We start from the raw sequence: 20,185 nt of genomic DNA on the forward strand, positions 1-20,185 counted from the left end.
AATTTAAATGTCATATTTATTTTGCATATTTGTGAATCTAGACAATACATGTTATTTTTAATGAGCTGCAATTATTTATCAAGTTAAAACCTCACATTAAGCAACATTGATCAGTCAATTTGCTTATCCTACGTGTTTGCTTTTTTTTTTTTTTTTTTTCCTCCCCTTCTTTCAAATGGCTGAGTGTTTCCCAGCAGCCCACCGTAGTGCAGTAGTGCGTTTTTCTGCCTCAGCATTGTGTCACAGCTCAGTGATGCTGCCATTGCAGCTCTCCAGCAGCAGTAGCAGCACGAGGCTCCGGTTGACTCTGTTGTCTGCTCGCTGCTGTGGAGAGAGGGGCTTCACACCAGTGACTTTAGCCTCCGCCGCTGAGCCGCAGTAGGAGCTGCACTGCAGCAGTGCAGGGAGCCTGTGTTGCTAAGGGGTTTCATCCAGGGAATATCTGAATACAAATTACTATTACTGCCCAATAGCTCGTCTTTCTCAACACAGCCGGAGGGAAAAGGGTTTGTAAGGTGCATGATGAAAGATAAGATTTGTATGTTGTCAAAAAAAAAAAAAAAAAAGAAAGGTTTCAGAGTGTGTGTGTGTGTGTGCACGGATCATATGTTCATTTCAACATCCTTTTTGTCTGTTAAAGGTCAGCAGTATCCAGAAAAGATTATTGAGGAAAGGTTTCATGAGTTAAGTCCCTGACTAACTGTTTGTTTGGGTTAATTTAGTAAGATTGAAAGGCACTGCTAAATACAGCGAATACACAGTATTCACAGTGCCTCTCTAAATCACTTTAGAAGTGCTACGTATACACCGAGTCGAAAGCACATTTGTATATTTTGTATTTTTCCTCAGGTTTGTGCAGCAAGTACATAGATATTGTAGAAAACAAGTTATTTTTGTTAAAATCTCTACTTTCGACTTCAGATAAAAGTGTGCCACTTTAAAACTGCAGCTTTGTATTGGCCCGAACATAAGCACATGCTTTGAGTTTCCACTGATGTCCAGCTGACGTCCAGACAGAACACACTCAGCCAAATGTGATTAAGTGCTGCAGGCTAAATCTTTGTCTCTGCCATTCTCCCTTCCAGGGAAGTGCCAGTCTGGACATTCAGAACGTGAACCAGCAGACAGCATTGCACTTGGCCGTGGAGCGGCAGCACACGCAGATCGTGCGGGTAGGCATTTTTTCTTTTTTACATTACACCCTTCCTCTCCTCCTCCCGCTCCTGATCTTGAAGCAGCTGCATTTGTAGAGGTGTAAATATCTGATCTTACTTAAGTTTGAATTCACTCACTTGAGAGTTAAAATAGTGAGCCACTGGCAATAAAACTATGTATCAATTATTATTATTATTTTTTTTTTTTTTATAATTATTATTTTTTTAAAATCATCCCAATAATATTTTATACCTCTACACATCTCTCTGTCCTCCTCCTACTCATGCTCAGGCACATTTGAGAGGTAAACCTTCAATAAGCACAGCATCATGCAGCAGAATTGGCCCTTTTCATTCATTAATTCAGTCCCGAGTTGTTGGAGATGAGTGGATTTGGGAAGTTGAGGAAAGATTCCATGAGTGCCATCTTGTGGATTTGTAGAAGCTTTGCACCTCTTTTATTCAGCTGAGTAGATGAGCTTGCATTCTTTAGTTAGAGTAATCCTTTAGAATGATCATTTTAAAGACACCAAAGCATGACTATGGACATGTTTGCGAAGCCTAGACAAGATGTTGTTTAAATATTTCCCAGCCGTTGTGTCTTGTTTCTCCTCTTTCAAGTGTTTCATTAATGGCCTGCATTTCACATTTGTACAGTCCTACTGAGGAAAGCGCACCACGTTTATTGTCTCTCGAGTACGGCTACCACATTCTGAGCTACCTGTAAACACAGTCGTATAGAATTCACATTTATTGAAGCTAATTTTCACTACATTCATTACATTCCAAATGAAGAATATTTCAGCCCCCTCCAGGGAGTGTTCCTGCCTTGCCCCAGTGATTCTGACTGGGCTCCGGACCCAGCGCGAGCCTGAACTGGATAAACGGTTCCAGACGATGAATGAAGAAAATTTCAGGCCCACCCAACCACATCACTGCAAAGTTACCATTGTGGAAATAAAAGGTTTTGACCAACAATATGGCCTCTGTGTTGATGTCTAGCTGCTGGTGAGAGCGGAAGCCAAACTGGATGTTCAGGACAAAGATGGGGACACACCACTGCATGAGGCCCTGCGTCATCACACACTGTCCCAGCTCCGGCAGCTCCAGGACATGCAGGACGTCAGCAAAGTGGAACCCTGGGAGCCCTCCAAAAACACGGTATGCACACATTTCAGCTTCAGTCAAAGTGCTGCAGGAGTGTTAACAAAACGTTCATAGTGATATATTTGGTACTGTATTTACCAGTCAACACGACAGAAACGGAGTACAATGGGTATTTTGTAGAAGAGGAAATTCTTGTGTCTCTCTGAAAGCTGTAATTCTTATTTTAAGTTGGGTTATATAGAATCACAGAGCCGATGCCCCAGGTTAGTCTTTTCCTGCCGTCAAAATAGAAAGCTGATTGTTGACAGAGCATAGCTCCACCGTAATAGATGTAGGTCAGATTTTGGAAAGTGCACCATGTGGCCTCTTGATCTTAGTGAGAGTGCTTTATTCATAAACTCCATCTCGGCATCTCAAACCAGATATGTTCTCTTGCATCTCTGCAGAATATAAATCAGCTTAAAGGTGTTAATAATTGATCAGTCATATTAGTTTTCTCTTGTAACCTTTGTCTTTAGCGTGGGGGCCATAATCTGCTGTTTCCGTATCATATTCAGTGCAGCTGAAAAAATCTAAACCAGAATTAGAGAAAGTAGGTTTTTATATTGTTTTTCTTAACTGAGCTTGCTTTGCAGTTTCATGTCATCTATTTAAGCAGCAGTAAAACACCATTACCAGTGGAAGCCCAGGCTCTGTATGGCTATCAGGGTTGCTTCAGGGCGATTCTGTTCCTCACTAATCATCCCTACACCAGTCTCCTGGGTGTCGTCTGCAGCTTGGTGTGTTTGCGGAACAAGAATCCCAAACGGCAATATTCTGCTGTATACCAGGGCTGCAAGCAGCAATTAATTTTATAAACAGTTAATCTGAGGATTAGTCTGTTTTGTCAAATTTCTATTAATTATTCCAGTTTCCTTTCCTTTGCATCCACCATTATTTATAATTCTATAATTAGCAAACACTCATCTCTTTTGATGCGGTGAAATGATAGAAGCCTCTTTGACATAAATGCTTTTCTTGCATTGCAGTCTGTCAGAGTGCCTGCCTGTCTGAACGATACAGAGCCAGAATCAACACTATTGACTAATTATTGCAGCCTTATTGTACACTTGGCATCCTAAATGAATGCTAATGGAGGGTTCTCGCGAGGTGTGCGGCAGCCCAAGCAGGAGGAGAAAGGAGGAGGCAGACAGAAGCCTAATTGAGATCTGCTGCGCATTCCTTTTTTCAATCCAGCAGCGCGATGGGCAGAATTGAATTAGCCAGCCCAGCGGCTCCGTCAGAGCAGATGTAAGAAGCGCTGAGGCGGGACACGATCAGGGAAACTATCCCAAGTCATCACAACGAGAGTGCTCCCTTTTTCGGAAGCCCTCGTCTGTTCCACTGACCCTAGTGGGAATGAGTAAGACAGCAAAAAGCTTAAAGAGAGGAAAGATGGCAGCCAGAGTCACGATAAAATGCTTAGCAGCTGCTAAATGAATCGCTCGTCTGCAGGCCGTTAAGGTCCAAATTGGCAGTTTGAATGTGGATTTGCATGCTCTGAAGTGCCAGTTTATGAACTTTTACAGGAAATCGGACTCCCAGACCAGTCCTCAAAGAACAGAAGCAATTGTGCTGTTTAACAAAGACCTGTGTGCGTAACTGAAGCTGTAAAAGCATTGTAGGCAGTCCTGCACAGCATGTCTGATGTTTACCATATTCAGCTCCTGGTGCGAGCTAGTCTCTGAAGCTGTGTGGAAGTAAATATGAGGGACTGTACAGCAGAATTAGTTTTTAGATTTTTGGAATCAGCTCCACTATTGGATTGGGGATGTTTAACTACCGCTGCTTTGATAGTACATGTGTGTTAATTGTGGAACAAGTGTAAAAATGTGGAGTTTGTTTCAGTGAATAAATTAGTGCGAGTCATTTTAAATTGTTGTTTTTGTCCTAGATTTTATTTATTTTTTATCATTTTAAATCCATACAACAGGATTTCCGAGCTTGTTGAGGATTTCATTAGCAGGAATTTGAAAAATGGAGTGGCAACTCTTGATATTACTCTGAGAAAGCATGGGCTTACCCAAGTTTGGAATCTTCCTGTAATTGGGGGAGACCAATGACTAAACTGGGCCCCTGATGGGCAGTTGATTAAACTCTCACTGCTGTATGTATAACACTTTCTGTCATTAGTATCAACCTGCACCTCAGGATTTAAGTAAAGCCATGCGTTAATTGCATCTCTGCGTGTTATTTTATTCACACATTTATTTAAATTCGTCTCACACAGCTGATGTGACCTGCCGTTATGCACCATCTCTCATCCTCATTAATATCCCAGTGCAGTCTATATACTTTAGATTCCCATGACCTTCTGTCTCTATCCGTCACAGCCAACAGCTGGCCTCAGACCTGCGGATTAACTTCCAACCCACAGACGTCTTCACCACTCCGCCCATTCTTACTGACCCCAGACCTGTCACTGTACCTCATCTCCTCCCGTGACTGCTTTAAATCAAGCAGCCAATAGCAGAAGGCTGCTCCCAGGCCAGTGGTCTGTCATTTATTAACACAGACAGTGTGACAAATCTCTCCTCTATCGAGCCATCACCCCATTATCCGGCACGTAGGCCCAGGGCTTGGCCATCCATTTAAAACCACTCCGCCAGGAGGAATCAGCATGCTGAAATACCCCATCCTCACCATCTTAATTTGCTGAATATTGCACAGAACTTAAACATGCCAGATGAATGTATTATCCGCCTCGGCACTGTGTTATAGATTGACTGTGCCATTTACTGTGTGGCTGCCCCATTTAGTTCTGTAAGAGTGCTTCTAGAGCAGCCGTACATCTTGACTCTACTCATCTGCGGCTCTTTTTACATGCCTATTTTGGGCAGTTTTTCTTTATTTTGGAAAGAGATGGAGCTAAATCCATTGCAGAATTTCACAGTTGAGCTGATAAGTGTAGCACACGTAGCGCGTTGAAATCTCACTCTCCAGGTGAGATGGGGCTAAAGTGTCATTGCTAATATATGTTTTGTAGATTATACCTGTGTTCAGTAAAGGGATGGTAGCAGATTGCAATGATAGACATTTCTATCCCTATTGTGAGATTGTGCCTGCTTTAAATATGTCTTTTCAGCCATTTATTCCTGAAAAGGTTTCAAGTTGGAATATGCCAGGACCTTAATTGTAACCGTACCTCATTGTTGCTCTGAAAGTGTTCTTTGTGGCACTTTTGTGACTATGTTGTGTTTCTTTGTAGCTGATCATGGGGCTGGGCACTCAGGGAGCAGAGAAGAAGAGTGCAGCCTCCATTGCTTGTTTCTTGGCCGCCAACGGCGCTGACCTTACCATTCGCAACAAGAAAGGACAGTCTCCTCTGGACCTGTGCCCTGACCCAAGTCTCTGCAAGGCACTGGCCAAGTGTCATAAGGAGAAGACCAGGTGTGTGCTTTCAGTCCTGATAGGGCCACCCTTACATTGTTTTTGTATTCATTTAAAGTGCATTGAAATGTTGCTTTTTGCCTGTTAGCATCAAGAATGTGGTAATAGAGTGGAGTATAGTAATTCCTTTACTCAAATGCAGCTCAGAACATGGCAGTGGCACCAGTTGGTTGAATCAGATGTATATGAGCAGAGAACTCACCAAAGTATGCAGGACATCTGGTCCTACAGGACCTCAGTTGAATAGCCTTGTCATATATGATCAGCAGCAAGCACTATTTTCATAGGCACAATACAGCTAATTTACATAAATAATTATTTTGAATATTAACATTTACTAGATATTTTAGTGTGGAGTGGTTTGATGGAATGTAACATTACGAGTTTTGCTGTTTTAACACTAAAGCAATTTATTACCCATGTTTTAGTGGGTGCCTGTAATATTGGAGTCCTTATCTCTCTCCATTGTCTAATGTTTTCTTTCCTTTTGCCCCTTTTTCTCTCTCCTCCATCCTCTGTCCCTTCCTTCTCCTATCTGTCTTCTACACTGCGTGTCGTGTTCTCTTTTCCCTTCATTCGTCATCCCCCCCCCCCCCCCCACCACCACCATCTTCTTCTGCCATATATTGTCCTCTTTTTAATATTTCTCTCCCTCTGTCCATCACCCTCTTCTCCCTCAGTGGTCAGGTGGGCTCCCGCAGTCCATCTCTAAACAGCAACAACGAGACACTAGAGGAGTGTATGGTTTGCTCTGATATGAAGAGGGATACTCTCTTCGGCCCCTGTGGTCACATCGCCACCTGCTCTCTCTGCTCCCCGCGTGTCAAGAAGTGTCTCATATGTAAAGACCAGGTCCAGTCCAGGACCAAGGTAAAAGCTAATTTTTAAAAACAAATACTTATTTACTCTGTGAGAATGAGTCAAATAAACAGAAGCTTGAAGCAAACCAAAGAAAAAGTATAAAATAAAGAAACTGTGAAAATATAATTGACACTGACCTTGATTAAATCGCTAATATATTAAAAGCACTAATAGAAATGAATGCATTTATTTTTAGGATTTTATTATTATTTATTCTGGTTACTAACAAAAAAAAACATAAGACTAAGTGCTGAATATGGGGACCTTTGGATCTAGTATTTACCTCCATGATAAATATTTAAATAATAATGTGTATTTGTAAGTTTCACAGTAAGGTTACTCTGTTCTCTCAGATTGAGGAGTGTGTGGTGTGCTCGGACAAGAAAGCAGCCGTCCTCTTCCAGCCCTGCGGTCACATGTGCGCGTGTGAGAGTAAGTCATATCATCTGCTCATCCCTCCACACCTCTCTGTTACTTTCTCTCTCTCTCTCTCTCTCTCTCACATATACACACACACACACACACACACTTGCCCTTCTGTGGAGCATCACTGACACTACTTTATCACATGACACCTCAGTCCCTTGGTGTTTTCAGGGCATGGAGTGAATGACAGCAACCTGTAGTTCAAACTTCTCACCATGTAACTTCCAAACTCTCAGCCCTGATTTAGTACTCCAGGTTGTTGACTAAATGTATTTTATGTTTAGTGTTCTCTAATTCAGTGCTGGACATTTTTTTGCTATAAGTATGGCATCGTTGGTACACGTACTAATATGTACTTATTATTCTGTCCCACACTTACATGTCTGGCTGAGACAAGTGTTGAATGGAAATGAATGATGGCCCTGTATGCTCTTTATTTTAACTTTTTAGAGTAGGGATTTACACTACATTTACAACACATTCCTTACCAGACCCTCACCCATTGTTTATAACCTGACATTTGGGTGGGTGTGTCTCATTGTTGGTTGCTAATGAGGTGTCTCGGGGTGCTAACCCCCTCACCATGGTTGTTGTTTTTTTTGTGTGTGTGGCTGTGTGTTTCGTTGTGTGTGTGTGTGGCAGACTGTGCGAGCCTGATGAAAAAGTGTGTGCAGTGTCGAGCGGTGGTGGAGCGGCGCACTCCCTTCGTCTTGTGCTGTGGAGGGAAAGGTATGGAGGATGCCACTGATGATGAGGACCTTAGTGAGTGAACTTCCACAAGTTCCCTTTTCTTTCTTTTATTATTCCATTATTACTTTCTCCTTTCATTTTCAATATGTTTCTGTGTTTATTTTGGCCTTGGTTTGCTTCATTCTTTCTTGCTTTTGCTCATGTCCATATTTTCCCCTCTCCATTGTTTTGACTGATGTGACAGTTCAACCATACGGGATCATAGGGGAATTTTCGTCTTAGAGTAGTTCCGATACGTTAGTGTTTCAGGATTTTACACCCTTAGGAAACAATGAAAACTGCTCTGAAAGTATTTTCCTCATAATTTATTAGTGTGTTTTTATCGTGACGGTTTAAGTGCTTTGGTTAAGTCATGTTTTTGTGTTCAGTTTGAATTTCTCATCGTTTGTCATCGGTAGAGCAATCATGATCCTCCCTGTGATGTGTTTTGTTGATTTTTAGTTTCAGTTCAAAGGGATACTGGTGTAAGTTCACTTGTATACAGTGTTTTTTTGGGGTTGGGTTTTTTTTCCCCCCCCTTTTCTTTTTTTTTTTTTTTTTTTTAAGAGGGTCTGTTTCTTTGTAACCACGCTTGGACAGATTCTTCCATGCTGACATCCTTTAGTGACCTAGTCGGGAACACACACACACAAAAACACACACACATTCAGCAGAGGAATGCAACTTGTATCTCTTATCTTCCTCACTCCCCTGCCATGCCTGGGTTCTGTTTGTCATATGGAGCCACTTCTAGCCTTAAGAACCCACAAAAAGAACATCCATAGCAAACAGACACACGACTTGCATGCACAGAATTTCTGAAAGCTGTGTTGGAAAATGGTCTGCATTATGATTTCCTTCCCATTTGTAAAATGTATGTTAAAACACAAACGATGTACTACTCTAAACAGTGAGATTGTGGTATAAACTGCACAGTTTTATTATAGGAACAAGAAGTGAGGTCAAATACTTTATATCAAGGCTTAGTTGACTACTTGCCACCAACTTTTGACTCTCCAATATTGTAATCAATATTTAAATATTCTCCAATACTGTGAGGTGAATCATTTTAAGCATGCACGTTGATTTTTTTATTGAAATTGAAATAAAACGTATTTTTTAAAGCACATTTAAAAGCCACAAGCGCTAACCACAGTGCTGTACAAAAGTACAAACAGTGAAATATAAAAGTCTACATACATATAGCAAACAAATTAATAAAATGAAAGATTCTGATTTACCCTGGACATACAGATAAGTTAATTAGAACTTATTAAAGCACCCAAAGGCCTGAGTATACAAGTTTTTTAATTTGGACTTGAAAACATTAATTGTAGGTGGCATCCTAATAAAAGCAGGCAGTCTATTCCACATTATTATTATTATTATTATACTATTTTATTTTTTGTACAAAAAATAAAACATACTCAAACAGATAGAATTTGTACTGTGAGATGCATGCTGCATTCCTCTCTACCTTCCTGTGATTTGAGAAACAAGACTTAAATATGTTATAAATAAGTCTGATGGGATTCTTTCCTGGACTCTGCCTATTGAGAAGCCACGGTCATACTCAGACACACTTCAACCAGACCAGAGCACTTTAGCGTCTGCATACGAAGGTCTCACCAGTCTGAAAGTGGATATGATAAAGACAGCAGCCCGTGAAAATACACTGGTATGGGAATAGAGGGTTATTTGGGGTCACTGGTGGCTGTAGGGTCCCCCCCACCCCCCCACCACCCTCAAAATAATCCAAACCAAAAAACTAGTAATCCATACCACGAAGGCATATTTCTGCTCTATAATCATGAGTTTGCCTTTATTCTCATTCAATAAAATAATTTTTCGGAATAATTGCTCAGGCGTTATATATTGTATATAAAAAGCTGACCGTGTTGACAGGCTTACCGTAGACCTCTGTTAGTCTTATATGGTTGTGCATTTACTTTGGAATTAGCTCATTAATGATCCCCTCAGCTTCATGACACCCCTGCTCTCTCTGACCTTTTACTGCTGCTTTTTTCTGAATGAGCAATCCCTCACTTTTGCAGCAGTTTCTGCTGTTGAGCAGCAACCATTCTTCTCAACTGTTCTCTGCACGTTGCCTGCTATTGGGAGGGCCTTGCAGCGAAACAGGTCAACTACTTCACCTCCCTTAACAGCTGTCACTGTAGCAATCATTTTAACCTGCTCTTTCCTTTGCTCTTGCTAACGAGTACATCCTGAGACTCTGCTGTAGGCCAGGCTAGGTTGGCCCTGAGCGATTTTTTTGCGGGGCAGCATGCATTACGTAACACTGTGACTGGTTGCTTCTCAGCAGGGGGCTCTAACTCAATGGCAGGGGGGTCGCAGGATCTTCTTCAGCCCAACAATCTGGCGCTAAGTTGGTGTAAGTATTCAATTCCTAACCCCCCCAAATAATTTTCCAACTTCTTTCCTGCTCCTCAGGGTCCAAAAATTCCTCGCACTGTCTCTACATTTGGTGGACTAGCCATCAGCTGCTGGCTCCAGATATAGTCACAGGTCAAATTAATATTTAAACAGCGCTGTATACAGTTACAGTGTACGTACAGTTTTGCAATGACTGTACTGGCTTGTTTGTGGACAGGAATCCTCTAAACTTGGATCAGAATGTAACCACACTTGAACTAAACCATAAACTGCCTTCATCCTGAGTCCCCGGTTATCCTTCAGCCTGGTTTTTAAAGAGAATATAATCCTCTGGTCAGGGTTGTGTGTGAAGCCCAATGGTTTAACAGCCATCTGCTTTCAGTAGGTGGCATCTCTTACCGGTGGATGATGTCAGTTTGGTGAAATTCTTAACTACATGTATTTGCCTTGCAGCTAGCGGAAATATCCCAGCTCTGCAGAGAGACAAAGACAACACTAATGTCAACGCAGATGTTCAGAAGCTCCAGCAGCAGCTACAGGACATAAAAGAACAGGTAGGAAACGGTGTGCTTCACATGATTCCCTAGGTGCCCACACTGGTTTCTCTCATTTATTTCAGTGGGAGTAGTTTATTTGGAGGGTTTTTGTCCACAATAATATGTGAGGTTAAGGAATATTAGCATCGAAAGGATTTAAAATCCATTCTGCCTGGAGAAGGAAGTCCGGATCTGGCCCTTTCCTTGATAAAATAAATAAAAGTGGAGATCTTTGGTTCCGGGGTTGTGAAAACATGGAACTTGAAGCAACTCAGTACTAACGTGTGTTTCACATCCATGCAGACCATGTGCCCGGTGTGTCTAGATCGTCTGAAGAACATGATCTTCATGTGCGGCCACGGCACGTGCCAGCTGTGTGGTGACCGTATGAGCGAGTGTCCCATCTGCAGGAAGGCAATCGAACGGCGGATCCTTCTCTATTAGAGCTTCAGTTCCTCAGCGAGACCAGCTCCCACAGGTCACAAGTCTTTCTGTGGCTCACTCTAAAGCTAAGAGTCATCAGTGTTACGTTAGCTTATTCTTTTACATTTTTATTTGGTCATTTTCTTTTTTACCCAGGATTCAAGTTAATTCAATGCCTTGAGGTATATGTTCTGGTTGTCAGCAGAAATTTGTTAATGTTTTGTTCACTACGCTGTTGAGGCAACAGTTTCCTTCTTTGCTGACCTTTTATTGTTCAGGGCTTTTTGCTTTGTACGATCTAAACGAGAGGCTTGAGTGTTAAGTATTCTCTCTCGGTCTTACAATGAGCTTAAACAAGTACTCTGACAGACTTTATTTTTTGTTTCTTTTTTTAACAGTCTCTCTCTGCTGCATCTGTATTATACACTTGATTAACAGGGAACTGCTACTCATTTTCCTGTATTTACACACCTCTTATGTCTTGAGTAGGGCAGTTGAAACAATTTAAAATAATAGATTGCATTATTTTGTGTAGTTAAGCATGATTCATTACTATCTTATACACAGACATCATATGTGGTGCATAATACAGATACATCAGATGGAGATTAGATTTGAAGAGGCTGGAGTATTTATTTTATTTCTAACGCTGCAGAGCTTCCGAGTCCAGCCCTGTTCAGTGCAAGGGTTCATTTTATGGTAGATGTTTGCCTGCACTGTGTTTTCCTTCAGCTTCTAATGAGCACGAGCTACAAGATCTGACATCTGTACGCTCATTTCTGTGTCAGCCCTCATATGCAAGCCTCAGAAGACTTGCCACTTATTTTTCACGTACCATTTTTTTTTTTATGTGTTGTGCTCCACAGCCTGCCGCAAGCACATTTGTAGCCGCAGAATCAATCAGTGACTTATTGTGAGTGTTCAGCCAGCGTGGTGACTGTTGAGAAACGCCTTGAACACTTAAGCCTGTCACCTTCTTGTTAAAACTGCCTGAGACCCATACGCTGCCATTTAGATTCTGGAATTTGTAGTATCTACATTAAGTTAAATCCCCTTTTTGTTTTTTTTCCCCTAAAACCATGGTTTTAAAATCATGGGTGAAAGCAGATTACATCACACAGGAACATTTAACACTGACATCCATTCACTCTGGTACTTGCATGTGATAGTTACTCTATAAACCAGCTATACTACAATATGCATACAGAGTATTATTGGTGGAAGTACTGAGGATGGAATATCAAGGTTGGTCCAAATAGTTTACCCTCATTGTCTTATAATGGAACTGGCTTAAACTGACGGTGCAATCTTTTACTGTTGAGTTCTCCATCTCAGACCTGCTGTGTTATTTGAGGATGTATTACCAGGCGTCAACGAAAGAGTTTGCTATTAACCATTGATTTTTGTGTTGTTCCAAAAAAATATATTAAAATAGTTCAATACTTTTCTGGGGATAAGGTGCTGTTTTACCTTTTTACTGTCTTTTATTTATGTTTTCATCTTTTTAATTCCAAATAGACTGAACTAGGATGTACAATCTAATATAAAGCCAAGAAGAGGTATGAGATATTTTCTATGGTTACCAGCAAGTAGGAAACTAGGTTTTTATGGTAGTTTTGTTTTCACAGACATCATTGTCTTACCTTTTGTCACAAAAAATAAGTTTGTAGCCTAAGAGGACTATTTACCAAAACACTGTATCGTTCTTCGCTTGTAGTCCAGCTGTACTCGCCTTTAGAAGATCAGGATCACATTTACGTTCCGCTATAACCTCCATTGTCTTTACCAACAGTGTTTAAAACCACACAGAGCTTTTTGTTTGTTTTGTTTAAGTTAGGATTGGGTCAAAGACTAAGGTTCTGTAATGAGTCTCTGTATGGCTCTCATCCTATGGAGCCGTTTTCACTTTGGAAACTACATTAAGGTGGCATGGTCCATCTTAGCTTATCTGACACTTTTTGTTGATGCAGAAGAAAAAAAGTAGCTTCATACTTTTGCCTTTTTTAAGATTTTGTATCATTTAAGTGATCATGTTAACATTCTCAATGTTTAGATGCACTAATGTACTTTAACAGTAGTATTGTATTGTATCGTCATGGTTATTAAAGGCCTATTTTGTACCTTATTTTCAGTACACAAATATTTCCAGGTTTAAAAGTTTCAATACATTTTTTTTTTCTCTCTTTTGGCATGAATGTTTGATGTATGCAGTACATTTATCATGGAAAACAGCTGTTCACTATGTATTGCAAAGTGCTTTTAAAAAGAAATGCATCTCAGAATAAAGATCTAATGGAACCACGCTGTGAGTCTGTCTCTTTGATCAGATTTGTCTAAAGATACCTGCTTTTTCTATAAAGTTGACTACTTCGTTTGAGACAGTATTCTGAACCCACTCAGGGTTTTCTCCCTCTGAGCGAAAAAAAAAAAAGATATGAAACTTGATATTGGTTGTTAATACTTTCCCCACCCACTGGTGCATAGTGACATCAAAACTCAGAAGCTGTTTTAAAGGTGGGGAGGAGTCCTTACATTTTGATGGAAAAGTACAGGAAGATGAATTTTGACTTTGGATTGATATTTTTTTAAAGCAAAACACGGCATCATTCAATAATGGAATTATACTGCAATTTGTAAAGATCTGAATAGAACTTCAGGGAGTAAACTGTAACTTGATTGACAGCACTTAATTTTCTCTCTGAATCTGTTGACTCTAGGTGAGAAAAACGACTGGCTTGTGCTTGAACCTGAAGTCAGGCCTGTTCCAGTTCAGTGGCTCAAGTTACAGTTGTTAAACCCACCACTAATTCTGATCTCCAGAGATATTACCTACAACCGCATCCCACCACTCCATCACAAAAGCCCTCTGGAGCTCCAGCCCCGAACATTACACACGGATTTGGACAGATAATGAAAGATCACCCAGATACAGCACTCAACAAGCCGTCCCAGCAATCTATTTCTGCTCCATTTCCACATTTCACTATCAAAGTGTGTCCAGCTTTATGGTCTTGCTGACACAGCTCTCTGGTTTTGCCACAGATGCATTGAATCTCACAACAAAACCTGTGCCAAATGAGATACTTCAGCTCTTACAAATCACTTTTATGAGTGTGATGTGCTCTACGTTTGGCCTGGAGCGAACACAATAAGCCTGATGTATCCCCTGCTGCTGTCCAGCTGAAGGAGGCTCATTTAGGAGGTGTGATTATGAATAGGCCTCATCAACAGGGGGTGAATGTGTTTGGTAAAGACCCTCCCAAAGTTGCGCTGCTGCATCATTGACTCTTCCTGTTATTCAGTTATTTTTCTCTTTGGGTAAGTCCCTTTCACAACAGCATCATCACGGACACCACAAGTTGTAGTCATCAAAAGAAGACAGCCAATGTCTTTGTGGCTCATCACACATTCTGGAATCTATGCTGTTAAGGAGCACATAGGGAAAGCGTACATATGCTTTTCTGTGGAGAAAAACTCCTCAGCATGTGCACCTTAAATATCATGAGATCATCGTAGTGTACAAAGTCAGTCTAAACTCCTACATTTTAAAATGCCAAGTTCTTTATTAGCTCCTTCCCATTTCTGAGGACACTGATTTGTCAGAGTTGAAATTCAAGGTCTTCTGTTTAAGCACAAACTAATCTAAGACCTACATTCTCCAGCCAACCTGAAAAAAAGAACTTCCAAAGCAGATACAGAAACAACCAGGGGGTGATTATCCTTTCTCTGCATGCTATCACTTCAAGTCTGACTGTATGGACATTAGAAAAGAGACTGGTCAGTCTCTCAGTGGGTAACAGTAAACAGACACAGACTCCTGCTGCGTGAGTGACAGTAGACAGTGGTGGTCTGGAGGAGGGAACCAGCTCTATTAGACCCCCACCAGGACTTAGCACAGATTATGCTAGCTATCCCCAGGGGTCCTGCAGCCCTCAGAAAGCAGATATCAGGTAGAAAGTGCGTTCGTCTTGGAGACGTACTGGTTCCAGAGTACAACGCTAGGTGGCAGAATGTACTCTCCTCAGTGACCAGTACTGTATAATTCCACCAGGGTAAAAGGTGCCTCAGATGTTGTTAGCCTGATTAGCGGCCTACTCAGAATGGGCAGTATCAGCCTTCTGATTGATCCAGGAGTCATAGTTTTCTGCCCAAATCTATATCCAGGACCCTTGAACGGTTCTAATCTGGCTGTAAGTGACACAAGTCTTGTGTAAGTCTTGACACAAAGGTGAACCTATTACCACACCTAGTGCTAAACGAGCTGTATAAGTTTGGACTCCTCCGGTGTCAGGTTATGTGGCTGAAAATGAAGAAAACATTGTCAGAATGGCACCAAACACTTAACGTTTTAGGACACCTTTATGTTTGTTTCATGAGTTTGTCATGTATTAATGGGTGTCAATTTTTGCACAGGCCACACTTTCTGTTATTTCCATAAATATGTTCTAGGAAATACTTTAGCATTAAAAATTTTAAGTTGTGCCTCTATGGAGGGTGAGTGCTAGAGTTAAACCTGGCCAGGACTGTGTCCAGTTGTGGTGGGACGTTGCTCTATGTATCTGAAGGTCCTCACACGTCACCTTGCTCCAGTTTGGTGGATATTTATGGCGAAGTGTTGATGACGAGGCCTGGGCAAAGGCCACAGGGCCAGGACGAGGCTTCTGGGCACCGGCCGTGGAGTTCGGACCCCAACAGCCCCACCTCCCCACTGTTAAACCATAAAAAAAACATATTCACCCCTCCCTCTTCTGGAGCCTGACTCACCCGTTAGTTTATGGACAGTGGCGTGGACAGTGTGGGGACAGACACCAAGTGCTCGACAAACAAACAGAACACGCTCAGCACTGAATGTTACAGCTAAATTAAACACACTTTCTAAACACTCAGCAGCTGCTGACAAATACCCAAAAAAAGGGGGGGGGCTGCCGTTGTATGCTTAGCTGAACCTCTTTCACCCCTTGTGAATTTCTTTTTTAATTCATCCGAGAACATTTACGTTACGGCATAGCTGCTCGAGATGAGGGTAGGTACATGAGCTTTGCCTCTGACGTAAACAAGGACTACTGACGTGCAGACTGACCAATTAAATGTTTACAGAGAAGGATATCGACCAATAACGGTAGCTCTACAGTCAGACCGTCCAATCAGAAGATTTTAGGCTACTTCACCACGCCCCCTTCTCACTCAAGCGAACCAATCGGAGTAGGGGAGGGCGGGACTAGTTTGTGAACGAAACTTCTCGAAGTTCTATGTAAGCTGTAGAAAACCAAAATCCGGACGTTTGTGAAATTCCGCCCGGACATTTTTTTTAGGTCTAAAAAAGAGGACATGTCCGGGTAAAAGAGGACGTCTGGTCACCCCACTATGTTATATCTAAACATTTATTATACTTTTCCACTAACAAACATCTTATCGGTTTTCTAAAACCATGGCCTCGTTATCATAATATGAAACAATAAATTATAAACCTGGCATATGATAAAAGTAATCAGTCCGTGATACCTGTGCAATATAAGTATGTTATATTATTTCTGCTTTATCATTATTGTAGTATACAGTAGTGTATTCATACGCTGCTCTGCCACCTCCTTGTTTCTACTCTCTCTAAGACCTTAAGTGCAATTTGTTGTTCTTCAACTAAGTATGTGTAGTTTATTAATTGCTCGGCATACCAGGGCCATTAAAAAAACACCAGTCAGGCAGTGTTTAAAAATTGAGGCAACACTGATGTGCCTGAACACACACTAACACACCACCACCACCACTGCAGTGTCTCTGCAGCTCTGGCAATGGTCCAAACCCCAAATCATAGCTGCTGTTCTGGTTTTGCAAGGGTCCTGACCATTGAGGATCAAACTACGCAGAGCAACAGATGAACTTCATTCTAGTGCAGCTGTATGATCAGTAGAATTAAGTTGCTCGGTGTGTTTGATTTGATACTGTATGTGGTGGTGTGGTGTAGTTTGTGGCACTGACAGGACCAGCGCTAACTTTAACATTTGAGAGTCAGTGAAATTAAAAAATAAAATGCAGTAAACAAATAAATACCTGTTATATTCCTAAATTCCTCAGCGCAGTTGGGGGTCTGGCCCCTGGGCGCTTATCAATGAGCTGTGATTGGAGCTGGAGCCTCCGGGCCACATTTACAGTGCAAATGTTATCGTTCCAATGACACTTTAAACAGCCTTTATCAATATATAGTCATTCAAGGTTTATGAGCTTTGATAAAAAAGCCACTAGCGTACCGGGGTCATTTTAACCCTTGATGCTCTTCTCCGCTGCTGCCAACCTGCCGAACACAAACTGCAATCACCACACTGGACTCACACACAGTGGGCTTTTGTTTTGAGTGGGGGTGGGGGGAGCAGAGGGCTCTCAAAAACAGAAAAAGCAGTGTGTGTGGTGGATGTGAGGGAGAAAGGCCAGCAGTGAGTGATAGTGTGCCTCTGGCAGAATCTTATCATTCTATTATCTTTAAAACAGCGGGTTATCATAATTGCTTACTTAATAATTCTATAAAGCTCGTGGAGCACAACCTTTGGCTGGATTGTAAAGCAGAGGAAACTCTGATTCTGAACATAGGAACAATAATTATTGCTTAAATGTTTCTCATCCATGGCTCAGGAGCCTTCATGAAGTTCCTAAGAAGAAATAGTAGCAGACATAAAAAACAAAAAAAGTGTTTTTGCAAAACCAAATTTGAGAAGGTGGGGTGAGAATTGTGGAGGTTATTTTTCATGAGTATTTTTTTTAGGGAATCTGAGCCCAGTGTGAGACTTGACTGAAGTCTCCACTCCAACTACTGGAGTATTAAGGAGGAACAAGAAATATTAAGGAGGAAATACAGAGATATTAGGAAGGAACTACTGAGATAATGAGATAATGAGGAGATCTCTTCTTCACACGGTGTTCCTGAAAGGTCATAAAACAATAAGCTTGGCTGAGACTGTGAGGTCATCACACACACATCTTCCACTATGAACTGAAATATGGTTTAAATATTGCCATTTGTAATATTGCTTTAAATTTCATAATGCTCTCAATGCTCTCTTACTAATCAAACTTGACGTTACATAACCGATGGTCATACGGTCATTATTGACATGGTGACCCTGGCTCTTACTACCATCACCGTGAAGTGAAGAAATACTGTCGTCTCCAGTTTCATTTTCCATTCAGTTTTCCCATCGAGTGACTGGCCAACATCAAAATATCTAAATTCTTCAGGAAATGGTCAAGTTCTCAGTTAAACGACAGAAACAAGATCATTTATTTTGATTAAATATATATTACAGGGGGCGGCACGGTGGTGCAGCAGGTAGTGTCGCAGTCACATAGCTCCAGGGCCTAGAGGTTGTGGGTTTGATTCCCGCTCCGGGTGACTGTCTGTGAGGAGTGGGTGTGTTCTCCCCGTGTCTGCGTGGGTTTCCTCCGGGTGCTCCGGTTTCCTCCCACAGTCCAAAAACACACGTTGGTAGGTGGATTGGCGACTCAAAAAGTGTCCGTAGGTGTGAGTGTGTGAGTGAATGTGTGTGTGTCTGTGTTGCCCTGTGAAGGACTGGCGCCCCCTCCAGGGTGTATTCCCGCCTTGCACCCAGTGATTCCAGGTAGGCTCTGGACCCACCGCGACCCTGAACTGGATAAGGGTTACAGATAATGAATGAATATATTACAGGGGAATTCAAAATTTATATATGCTTTTTTCTCATACAGCATTCTTCTTGTGTTTAGTGCTCTCTCAGACTTATCTTTATGCTGCTTCTTTTAATATTAATTCACAGAAGATAGTGAGGCCCTTATGGTGGGCTCTTTGGGGCCTGTGAAAAAGGCACAGTGTGTGAAGGTGGTATGTTTGAGAGGGGAATGCTGGGATATTTGTGCATCATCTATTGATTTGGGGTGCAACCCTTGGCTGTAAAAGAAAGATAACAGAGTTAGATATTAACTTCAGCCAGGGGTCACTCCGCAGTTTCACATGCGTCTACAAACGAGAGCAAGAGAGAGGGAGCGAGAGAGGCACTCATGATGAACTCTGGAATATTGATTTTCTTTCTTTACTCTGCTCGTTCTCTGGTCTGAAAGAAAAGCAGAAATGTCAGTGTAAGGTTTTTTTTTTCTTCAGATAGTGCCCTAGCATTCCATTCTCCTCACTCCAAGGCTGCAGGAGCTTGGCAAGCGGCTCAACAGCCAGATGCACACTTGTTTTTGTCTGAGAGAAAAGAGACGCCCACATTACCTTCCATCCTGTTAGACATGACCATACACTCACTGTTTTATTAGTTCTTTAAATGAATGGTTCTTCTTTATGCAGAAAACACTCTATGGCCATTAACGTATTGACACCAGCTCTTGCAGCATTTCTTCTGAAATCGATTGTGTTGACTTTAAGTTGCTGTAACAGCTGCTACTCTTCTGGGAAGACTTTATGCTAGATATTGGAACATTTGTGTGAGAAGTTGATGGCAGTCAGCCACGAGAGCATTCGTGAGATCAGGCACTGACGGTAGGCGATTAGTTCTGGATCACAGACACCAATCCAACTCATCCCAAATGAAGATGATACTTCCAGAGAACTCAACTCCACTTCTCAGTGTCCTCCAGTTCACACTGTGTACTTTTTACCTTTCTGATATCTTTAAATCAGCAGATAAACAGAAGTTGTCAATTAAAAGGTGCTCTTTGGAGGATGTGTGACGCAGTGTACATAAAACGTTTGCACATCTGCATGCTAAACAGCCTGTCATAATATACATATTAGTTCTAGAGACATTTGCATGTGCTTGTTATGGTCGTTATAACACTGCAGCACATTGGGCATGAAATGGTCAGACTCCAAGGCCCAGGAGCCAAGGTCAGTGCATCGGCTGAGAACAGGACACCTGGACCTGGAGAGAGAGAGAGAGAGAGAGAGAGAGAGAGAGAGAGAGAGAGAGAGAATGTGTGTGTGCTTGTTCTCATTGCTGAGAAGACTCAAAGAACCCCTGAGAACCAGACTCGCATCTACAGCTGCTCTCTATGGAAAACTCTTTCAATTCTTCCATCTGTCAGTCAGTTCTGGGAATCATTGCTGTAAAAATAAACTATTAACTTACACCTTTATTTATTTCTGTAGCATTTTACATCCAT

General features: G+C 41.6%; 1 protein-coding gene across 6 annotated transcripts in view; it reads left to right on the forward strand.

The window, feature by feature from the left end:
- The window catches only part of LOC136678812 (E3 ubiquitin-protein ligase mib1), a 53,232-nt gene extending 39,877 nt beyond the window's left edge, over positions 1-13,355 (forward strand). For 2 of the 6 annotated variants that reach the window (XM_066656954.1, XM_066656953.1), the window contains exons 15-23: positions 1,086-1,172; positions 2,157-2,315; positions 5,509-5,690; positions 6,371-6,560; positions 6,905-6,983; positions 7,620-7,739; positions 10,027-10,098; positions 10,554-10,654; positions 10,940-13,355. In XM_066656954.1, coding sequence (XP_066513051.1) covers positions 1,086-1,172; positions 2,157-2,315; positions 5,509-5,690; positions 6,371-6,560; positions 6,905-6,983; positions 7,620-7,739; positions 10,027-10,098; positions 10,554-10,654; positions 10,940-11,080 — 1,131 coding nt within the window. In that variant the 3' untranslated portion in view covers positions 11,081-13,355. The remainder of the gene's footprint in view (positions 1-1,085; positions 1,173-2,156; positions 2,316-5,508; positions 5,691-6,370; positions 6,561-6,904; positions 6,984-7,619; positions 7,740-10,026; positions 10,099-10,553; positions 10,655-10,939) is intronic. The other 4 variants (XM_066656955.1, XM_066656956.1, XM_066656957.1 and 1 more) reach the window with 4 other exon arrangements.
- The last annotated feature ends 6,830 nt before the right edge of the window (positions 13,356-20,185 follow it).

The sequence above is a fragment of the Hoplias malabaricus genome, chromosome Y, assembly GCF_029633855.1.
Source record: "Hoplias malabaricus isolate fHopMal1 chromosome Y, fHopMal1.hap1, whole genome shotgun sequence".
In the NCBI taxonomy this organism is placed as follows: domain Eukaryota; kingdom Metazoa; phylum Chordata; class Actinopteri; order Characiformes; family Erythrinidae; genus Hoplias; species Hoplias malabaricus.